At 41.5% G+C, this 10,615-nt stretch overlaps 1 protein-coding gene across 1 annotated transcript; it reads left to right on the top strand.

Moving 5' to 3' along the window:
* Positions 1–91: 91 nt before the first annotated feature.
* shbg (sex hormone-binding globulin) lies at positions 92–7,235 on the top strand. The gene is made up of 8 exons (XM_075450574.1): positions 92–2,917; positions 3,644–3,741; positions 3,990–4,179; positions 4,381–4,542; positions 4,827–4,983; positions 5,243–5,379; positions 5,564–5,768; positions 5,985–7,235. The coding sequence occupies exons 1-8, from the start codon at positions 2,816–2,818 to the stop codon at positions 6,116–6,118; spliced, it is 1,185 nt and encodes a 394-aa protein (XP_075306689.1). The 5' UTR covers positions 92–2,815; the 3' UTR covers positions 6,119–7,235.
* Positions 7,236–10,615: the final 3,380 nt, after the last annotated feature.

Raw genomic sequence — 10,615 nt, 5'->3', positions numbered from 1 at the left:
TTTGGTTTTTTGGGGGGGGTTGTGCTTTTTATGTTGCCTAATGTTACAAGTTGAGCTAAAATTCTTAATGCAAACGATGTGCAAATATCCCTTTAACATTTGGCGAGTGGACAAAAGTTGATGCCTCGTGCTTCTTTTGACCACATGGTCCACATTCGATGCCAGTGCAGGTTTTCTGCCAATCAATTAAAACCTGTAATTTATAGAAAATGGAACAAAGACGACATTTCGGATGTTGAAAATGAAGAAATGTGTGTTCGCTTTGTGAAAAACATCTGCTCAATTTAGATTTAAAGCCACTAACTTGGGGGCAGAGGCGTGTCGTAGCACCTCTTCTGTTAACGCTCTTCAGTATTTGGGAACAGAAATCAGTTGTTTTATTTTTCAGGCCCTCGACAGTTTCGTGTCTCCTTTGTCCTATTCTTCATTTCAGCGTGCACCATAGATGCTCTGAGGGCACAAGTCCGGACCTGTTGGCATCTGCATTTTTCTTTTTTTCTTTTTCTACAGACGTTGTGATACGAGCAGAATGTTTAATAAGCACGACTCTTCTTGAAAAAGATGTCCGTGTGGCAGCACAAGTTGGTGGTATAAATGATAATCTGCTTTCACTGATACCAAGTGCAATGTAGCATCCTCATATCATCACAGATGCTTTTGAGCTGCGTTTCATGCTTGTTGTTAATGGCCTGAAGGTATCGTTTCCATTCATTGTTTGTTTTTAGCCTCGTCTGTTCTGTAGAGATTCATCTGGGTCTTTTTCCCCTAAGAATTCTTCAGGCAATACTGGCCTTTGTTTGAAAATGGCAAGACAGAAAAGTGGGCAGAAAGAGAAAGGACAGCAAAGGTCATGGGCCAGGACAGGAACCAGGACAGGAACCCGGGCAGGAACCCGGGCCGGAACCCGGGCAGGAACCCGGGCCGGCTGCTACAAGGACCTTCAGCCTCGTTATGGGGCTCCAACTTTACAGAGACTTTACTCTTTTATTTACACTAATTAACACAAATGATGGAAACTCCAAATTATTGGCAGTTTTACTCAAAAACAATATCTTTATATTATTTAAACAATTCTCCGGTGCAGTCTTTACTTCTGAGAGGCTCTTTGGGATGCTGTTTTTAGTTGTTTTACTGACCTGTTGCTAATTAACCTTGTTTACAGATGCATCGATTGGCTTCTGGTTGTGAAGTACTTTTAAGCATTACGCAACTTTTTCGAACGTTTGTTCTTGCTGTCGGTATCAAATGAAGTTCAAGCAACATTTTCTGATTCATCATTTGATTTATTCTTCTGTATTAGTAATATATGTTACTGTTAAATTGAATATAGGCTTTGAAATATTTTGATAACACAGTTTTCTTCTGTGTTCATTTGATATTCACGATGATTTTAATCATGTTTTAGGATGTTTTTATGTAATAATAGACAAAGAAAACACACTATTTCTCGTGACAAATAAACCTGAGGCAGATTACAGTTTGCTCCTGGCAGAATTAGGAACTGATCGCCAACCGTAACCGAATGAGCGCTTTCCCACTAGTGACACTCTGTGGCTTTTTCAGGAACAGGCAGTTTGGTGACTCACCAGTCTTTGCACTCACAGAATGATGTCAGAGACCAATTATTCTCCTTAAAGCATTAAATATGAATGAAGCTGAATTAGCCTCTCAAAACTACTGTCGTCAAATGATCAAATGAAAAAGAAATCAGTGGGTTCCTGCCGTTGGTAGTTCTTCAGATTTGAAGTATAACAAAGCGGTGAGTAATGTTTGGATGTTTTTTTGCTGCAGATGTTGTAACTTTTCATTCCAGCAAAAAGCACAGATGTTACTAATAACATCAATGATGTCTCTGTTCTATTCAAGTGTCCCAGCAGGCCAAAATACACAGTACAAGGACACGAATGGAATGCAGCCATCATAATCTTATCATTCACACCTGTTTTGTCACCTACTGTGACTATCGTCAGTATAAAATCAGTTAATATGCGTCACACTGAGACAGAGTATGAGGATGTTTATGTTCCCGTTTGAATTTGACATTTCAGATTAACTCCTAATCCTCGATAACTGACTAACAGATTGTTCGCCGCCTCCTTCTGCTTGTATGTGTGTGTGTTGCTCCTTTCCCAGTTCTTCCCAAATATCACAGCCTTCCTGGAAGGAGATCGTATCAGGGGAATGCAGCCAGCTGAAGAGAAAACAGTGCTTTGTGACTTTGTGAAGCACAGTTCTCATTTCTCCCTCCTCCGTCGCCACAGCGCACACACTGAGTCGTCACGGCCAGCGGCTGTGAATCAAGGTTCCTGTGTCATGGGTAAACACACATCAGTGGTCTGGCTAAGGTCACTGACCCGGCCTGCCGTTGTGCTGCTATATGAACCATCACGAGGGCAGGAGACTGATAAACAGATTTTAACTTGTTGGTTTTAAATGTGTTTCATAAATTAATTATGCACACTTAAGTTTGCGTTTGTTTTATAGCTATGTAATTGTCAAGTAAATGACACTAACTGATATATTTGTCTGTCATTTACCCCACACTTTCATTCCTCTGTGTGCCACCGTGTTTCTTCCACCCTCCTACAATTTCACAAACATCCCATTAGTTACAGCCACGAAGCGCTTCCTCCTGGGGATCAATAACCTACACTGACCAAGCTCTGTTTGCCCTCTGGAGCCCAGGACGGTGTGCCAGCACACACCTACGCTCCCCACACACTGTGGCAGGGTATTTCTGCTGGCAGTGCACGAACCACCCAAGGGCTCTGGAGAGTGCACGCTGAGAGGCCGGGGTAGGTAAGAGCACCAAAGGATGGCCGTGTTTTGGAAAGCAATTGCGAGTGGATTGCTCCTCGGTGTGAGCCTGACACTGCTGGGGTGGCGAGTCGAGGGGCAGGGGAACGGACGGGGTAAGGTACGTAAATCTGATGCATAATGCTTACAATTGACATGTGATTTATATCTTGGAGATTCCAATTCAAAGCTGGTACACAGATGATTTACATGTGTTTTGGGGCTTTAATCAAGTTGCTGAATTAGTGTGAAGGCATACATAGTTTCTGTGACGTGTGTTGTCTCTGCTTTCTGTGAAGTTTGGAACATTTCAACAAAAGTTGTTTGTTTAAAAACCTTTTAAGCAGTGTTTTCTTGGTTAAACATCCCCCGTGCTGCATTCCCCAGGAATTTTTAAAGGTTTTAACCAAGTGCAGCCTGAAAATCTAAAAATCATTAACTAACTCATACTGTACCCAAATTAAATGCCCGTTGAAGAGGGGCTCCGATAATTTGTTTAGACTTAGGACTTTGCTCAGTTTGAGAGCAAATCAGCATCGCGACACCAGCTGTTCTTCCCTCACTGAAATGTTTTCTTCCCAATTAATTCCTCCCATATGCATGTTTACCGTACTTCAGTGGCATCAGCATTGATTTAACACTTCATCAAGGCTGAAGAATTTTACCACACTTCCCTTTTTACACAGTAATTATGCTTTAACGTGAATCAGTGTGGTTTTAACCACTAACCAATCAAGTTCTCTGACTGTAAAATACGAAAACAGCGTTCAATGAACGCTCGTGGTGCATAATAAAGAGCTAGTGGTTTAGTGTTTAATGAGCACCTTGTTGCGTTCGTGTCCTTTAGAAAGAAGTGTCAGGCGATTCTCCCGTCTACCTCGGCCAGGACAGAGACCTCTGGAGGCCGCTGATCTACACAACAGCCAACCTCACTGAGATCAGAAGGTAAGCACGACCACTTCGATGCACTCTGAAAGCTTGAGTGAAAATCTGTGGACAAGGAGGCGAAGACAAGACGTGGGACTGTTTAGTCGTTGTTTTCCTTAAATTCAGTATCGTAATAATGCGCGATGGCTCTGCACCCATAGCTGTCATAGCCTGGGATACAGTTTGCTCCAGCGCAGAGATTAATCAGGCAGATGATCGTCCTTCCCACTTGAGTTAACTGTTGTGTTTCTATCCTTTTTGCCAAGCATCAAGTCATCCTTTCAGCTGCGGACGTTTGACCCTGAAGGTGCGGTTTTCTACGGAGACACCAAAAATGGAGAGGACTGGTTCGTTCTGTCCCTTCAAGATGGCATTCCTCTGATGCAGATCAGCAAAGAAAACGTGCTCGTCAGCGTGGCAGGTGGGCCAAAGCTCAACGATGGGAAATGGCACACGGTGAGTTTCCAGGGCAGTGAGAAGTCTTTCAGGTTTATTATCAGTCAGGAGACTCAAAATAACAGCTGAAATAACACAGATATTTGACATGAAACACGATTTCCTCATGACGTGACATTACAAAACACTCAGTTTTATGTAATTCTGCATCATTACGTGGTGTATTTTTCTGTTGCTTCCTCTTTTCTTGGTGCCACAAAGCTGGAAGTGAGCAACCACGAGAAGTTTGTCATCCTGGATGTGGACGGCTCAACTGGACTGGTGGTGGGCATGCAGTCCACAGAGGGGGGGGAAGTCCTCTCCGGTGCACTTCGACTGGCTCTTGGAGGGATCCTGATTAACAAGGAAAAGATGATTGTTCAGGTGCCGTGTGTTGAAACACTGTTCAAGAACTTTTATCCATCCTGATTAGTCATAGCAGATTTGATAGGTTTTTGTTTCTACACTTCCAGGAGTTATGTTTCACAAAACCCTGCAGAATTACACGTTTTTTTGTTTTTAGGTTTTATCATGTTACCTTTATGTTGCAGCAAATGCACAAGAGCACTGAAAAAATATCATAATAAGGCTAAATTCTTGCGCATTTCTTAACCAGCCACAGCTGGCATCTTTACAGTTCCCTGTTTGTCTTGATTTTTTGGCCACAGTTTAAGCCGCAGATGGACGGCTGTGTGCGGGAAGGCAGCTGGCTGAACCTCAGCATCCCCTGGGAGGCAGAGGCAGACGAGCTGTGGCCCTGCTATCAAAACATTCGACCTGGCAGCTACTTCCCCGGCACTGGATCTGCCATTTTCAACACCTCAGGTGGGAACACAGTGCTAAGTTATACAAAACACGGGCAAGTGTTAGCACTCCTTCATGTAATGACATGCTCTCCAGCTGGCCTGGATCGTGTGTTTTTGCAAGACAAAACATCTTGGACAGCAATATTTTGTCTAACTTCTGACAAGCAGTCATTGATCACCATCTGTATTCAGATTTAACATGCGATGAAAAATGATTCCAAGTGTTTCTCGGCGATGGTTGTATCGTAATTCGACTTCTTTCTTTTGTCCATTTGCAGTTTTCCCGTTTGAGGAGGAACATGGGTTCAGGATTGAATTGTGGGGTGATTTCAGTCTGATGGATGGGACCATTTTGAGCATCAAGGCTTCTCAAGAGGGGCTCGTGTTTACTGCAGTAGCCAAAAATGACACAAAGGTAAGCATTTAAATCTGAAACGAGCCAAAGTTAATTGACGACATTTGTCCCAGCATACTCATGGCACTGCAACGCTAGCCTCAGAACCTATAAGAGCATGTGACTCATTTAAATCGCATAAAACTAAACTAAACAAACAGAAACATGCTGGAGACCGATATCTGTCTCTTTTTCTTATTTCCAGGAGGTCATACTCACTTTCGGGGAAGAAAAAATCATCATAAAAAACTCTTTCAAGACACTGCTGATTACCTTTCTGAAGGATTTACTCAAAGTGCTCCCAGACGAAGATGAATCAAAAACCACTACGTTACAGGCTAGTCCAGCGAGCCAAACCGGTTATTTGACAATTTGGAGAGACGGTCGTCTTGCCATCGGAGGCCTTCTGGGTGAGATTGCACAGCGATGATGATAACCTTCTTCATCATTTCTTTAGATCTATAAATGTTAAGATCCTATCTTATTGTGTAGAAAGCAATAGCAAGATTTAGAGTAAAAACACATGTACTTTATCCAGAAAAAAAGGATGACAACTGGTGAAGCTAGACTGCTCAGTGTTGTGCAATCCACTGTCACAAGGGCTTTTCTTCTTCCCCATTTCTCAGGTGAAGACGAGGATAATATCGGCTCCAATTTCTTGACAGGCTGTCTGGAGAAGATCCGAGTCCAAGGGAGGGATTTGGATCTGGATTTAGCCAACAAACACATGTCAGTCTACTCTCACAGCTGCCCTGCATAGACCACCAAAGCAGGCATCATGTGTGGACCGGATGTTTGTAGTCAGTCATTCATGCCATTGCTTACAGGTGAAAGGGCCATACGAGTTCAATGTATATGAAATGGTTAATTTCAAGTTTGATAGACATGTATGGACAGATCACTTCAGGGGCCCAGCAAGTCAGTGGGTCCAAGGTCTAATCTCCAGAATATGATATTCTTTTAAATATCCCAGAGAAAGGCGAGACAATAAACAGAGATGTGAAACTACAGTTAAGATTTAATGAGAAACAAAGAATGACTAAGAGATGCAAAATAACCAGTGTAAAAGATTAAATAATGACGGCTGCAACACGACCACAAAGACACACCAAACAACCAAAATGTGACACAAAACGAGCAAAGGTAAAAGTAACCAATAGCTGGGCCGCACAAAAACCCACAAGGGGTCATAAAATAATGAAAATGAGACATGAGATGATCAAAATGTGATGCAAACGCTTGTAAAAGTTACTCGTATCAGACACCTAATAATAAGAGGAGATGCCACATATCAACACCAAGGGAAAGGAAAACAGTCAAAATAAACCAGGACATATTTGATATGATTCAAAACATTTGCAACATACACAGTTGGAGACTCGTCCACAGGTTGTGTGTACGCAGTTCGTGGTCCTACCTAGTATGACTGGCCTGGGGGGGGGGCAGGATGTATAGTATGTTCATTAAAAGGCACTATATTTCCTTCTATTCACACCCAGAGCACCACTTATGATCATATTCCTCATTATGAAGTCAGTTGTGGTACTCGTTCCAATTACCCTCTAAAATATAAATAATTAAGTATTAAATATTGATTTTTTTTTTCACTGAACATCTCCTCTGTGTCCCTGTTGTGACAGAATATACAGACAGGCGACTGTTTTTGTAACCTTGGTGTGGACAAATGTATGTTTCTGAATAAAATATGATTTTCCTTTAGAAGCCTTTGATTAACATTAACTTTGCTGGATGTGTTTAAGGCATTTAAAGAGTAATGATGCTTTGTGGAGCCTTGGACTAACATTAAAAAACAGCGTTTGAGTGATTCAGTTGTGCCCTCTAGTGGATTATTAAATACATTGTTGTGAACAATCTTATGATGTCGTCCATCCATCCTTTTTCCATTCCCACTTCTTAGGCTATCTGAGCTGAGTAGCTTTTTCTAGGGTGCCAGATCTGAGCCCTGACAGAAACAACCTATCCCGGCAAAAATAGGACAGTAATCAAATATGAATTTTTTTTTTAATGTCCATGAATGAGGTGCTCTGTAGGGGTCAGTCTGGTAAAGAGCTTTTAGATGTACCGAGGAGCAAGTTAATGGAGGGGTCTACAGATGAAAAGGAGGATTTTGTGATGCATTTGAAACTTGATTGGAAGCCACTGAATGTGAGTAAAGGCTGGCTAAATGTGCTGCCAGGGTTTGGTTTATGTGAGAACTATGATGGCAGAGTTTTGGATGTCCTGAAGCCTGACCAGGGCTTTGCTGCAAAACCCAGATGGGACTCCAATGCAGTGCTACAGGAAGAGATAACCGGACTCAAGAGATGATTCTGAGATATAAAATGGTGGATTTGGTGATGAATTTTGACGTGAGACTGTAAAGAGAAAGTGGAGTCTTTATGACGGATGGAAAGATGGAGCATCCATCTACTCGCAGAAGAACAACTACAACTTTCCAGGGCAGGATTCAGTATGCAGAGATTTAATTTGTGCCATAGATATGCTGACATGCGCTCTGCTCTGAACATGTGACAAAACAAAACAAAACGCAAACACAACAAAACTACCTGGTCACATGACTCACTGGGACACCCAACAGTATGAGATTCATGAGGCCAAAGTTAAGCAACAAAGCTGTTTTATGCTTAAGTTGAATTTATTCCTGTTGGAATTATAATTTACATTTCTTCACGTCTTAATGATCCAAATTGCTACAAACTACTAGCCTGGCTGACGCGTCCACATCTCGATGAGATGGTGGTCTGGGAACTAGGTGTGCTGCCATGTTGGATTAACACTCTACAAGCTTCGGTGTCGCGCATAGACGTCGTCATCGTCTTGCCCCCCCCGCCCCCCCCCCCCCCCCCGTTCTGTGATTGGTTCCCTAACTCAGGCAAAAATAAGGGCGGTGGTTTCCAGGCTAACAAACTACATCACAAACACACACTTTTCCCGTGTTGTCTCTTCTTCACCACTAAAAGTTAAATAGGTTAAATGAATGTGTTTGTTACAACTATGCATATTCATATAGTTCCACTAACGGTTACCGTGGCAACAAGTTGTGTAGTCTTCTGGTTGAATGTATCATTTGAAAGTGTTGATTATTCAAACATGCTGCAGCTGCCTCAAAGCTTTACACTTCATCACATCAACAAACGCAAAGTTACCTGAAGACCACAAAGAAAACATTTACAGACTGCAGTCAGAGAATCAGCTTCTTTTATCTGGTAAGTGTCACATTTATTTATGTTTTGTTGTCACGGGGATCAGCTTCTCATTCATTAGCTTGATTGAGTAAATGTGCAACTGACACAGAAACCAGCTAGCTCAACAGACAGTGGCAACTTGTGCTCTAAGAATAAAGTTAGAATAAAAACAGCATGCTACATAGCTACCTGCTTTTAAGCAGTTGTTCACACTACAAGTTAACTCTGCTCTGTTACCGAAAACAGAACTTTTCCCAACATGCTGCAATGTTAGGACACACTTTGAAACACGGACCCTATCGTTTGTATGATGAAGCAGAAATGCATGGACAGATGTGGAAAGGAGCTGCAAAGGGGAATTAATACAGACATACATCTTTAAATAGAAAAATATACAATTATTCAATTGAAAATACATTGTAAAATGAAAATATGAAAGGAAATAATTACCTAAAGGGCAAGAAGTTGGGGAAATGTGCAAAGAGTGTAATAAAATACATGGATTGAATTAATGTAAATAAACAGAAATATCCATTTATGTCGTATTTTCTACATTAATCATTGTGTAAATTATTAGCATCTTGATTTTCTTTATAGCGCCATTTATTCTTTGTTGCATTTATTTTGTATTTTGGCAGCACAACACGACAAGAGCCCCCACGGGAGAGTTTGTTTTCTCCTCGCAGCCTTGACATTGGGATAACTATTCCCCTAACAGTGGTTAAGGTTTAGTTCGGTTTAGTTCTGTTTAGTTCTCACACAAGTTCTGCAGTCCTGAAATTTTCTTGAGAAGTTCCTGAGGGGCGTGATTCACAGGGGCGTGTCTAGAAAGTTTTAGAAGGGGGGACAGGCAGGTGCAGAGACTGGGAACAGGGGGGCACATGTAATTGACCCCAAATCTTTGAGAAAAAAGATTAAAAAGTAATAATTATCTAGTTTTTAAGAAATCACATTGTTTATCATGACTAAGAGGTAGTGAGAGAGCTAAATTTGTCAAAGCACGTGGCTTTTTCTTTTAGGAGTGTTCTATATAATATGTCTTTAACTATTATCAGAAGGAGGTTTTCAACCACGATAGTGCAAAGACCTTTGGGATACTGCACTGATAACTTAAAGATGAATTGGCTTTGGCCCAATCAGAACCTCGGCTGCGAGGCTATCAACATGACTCAGTCATTACCTGAAGTGATTTTCACCATATAATGGAAGCTGTGACAGAAACGTTATTACCCCAGTGAGCAATTAGCAAGACAAAGACCATTCTGTAGTTCTAAGGTGGTATTCCAGTGGAAATAACACAGAATTCTCCTGATAGAAACACACTGACATGGTGGATTCACCTGCAACTAAATGTGTAGATGTTTCCAGCTGCTCTTGACCTGCAGGCAGGATTAGCAATCATCTCAAATATTCCTGAATATTTAGTTTCTTGGCACTTGGGTCTCTGAGCTTCATCCGTGTTCACATCATTTTACACTAAATGTTTAAAGGTCACGTGAGAACCCAAATGTCTCGTAGTACTTTCTCCAAACTTCATGTGGAAATGTGTTGACTAATGGTTGAGGAGCGGCGCTTTACATGAGTTTTGTAGCTTGTGAGTAAAAATCTAATCTGCCTGTCTGCGAGTACGGCTCAAGTGTGAAAATACAACTCAGTTTTGCAAGTACAAATATTTTGTCTGCCTTTTAAACGCCTGATTGAATACACAATGATAATGTTCAGCTTGACCCACCAATCAGACTGATCTGATCGATAACCAATCACGCAGAGCTCTTTGTCTGCCGCCAAAAGTTTAACCTGTGGAAGAGTACTGCTTCAGAATGTGATTGCTGTGTCAAGCTTAGTGTCTGAAAGTGTCTAAAATTAGGAACAGCATCGTTTTACCTGTAGATTCGATCTGTGTCGTCAGACTTGCACAATTGATCCGCGATTGTAGACTTGACTAGTGCTCGTTTAGTTTGATTCATACTGACAGACGCGTGGGTTTGATTTTCATCTGTAATTGTTTTCACACAATATATATATATATATATATATATATTATGAATTTG

This window comes from Odontesthes bonariensis, chromosome 19 (assembly GCF_027942865.1).
Source record: "Odontesthes bonariensis isolate fOdoBon6 chromosome 19, fOdoBon6.hap1, whole genome shotgun sequence".
NCBI lineage: Eukaryota > Metazoa > Chordata > Actinopteri > Atheriniformes > Atherinopsidae > Odontesthes > Odontesthes bonariensis.
The sequence above is the reverse complement of the archived record's forward strand: the minus strand, read 5'-3'. Positions and strand labels throughout refer to the sequence as shown.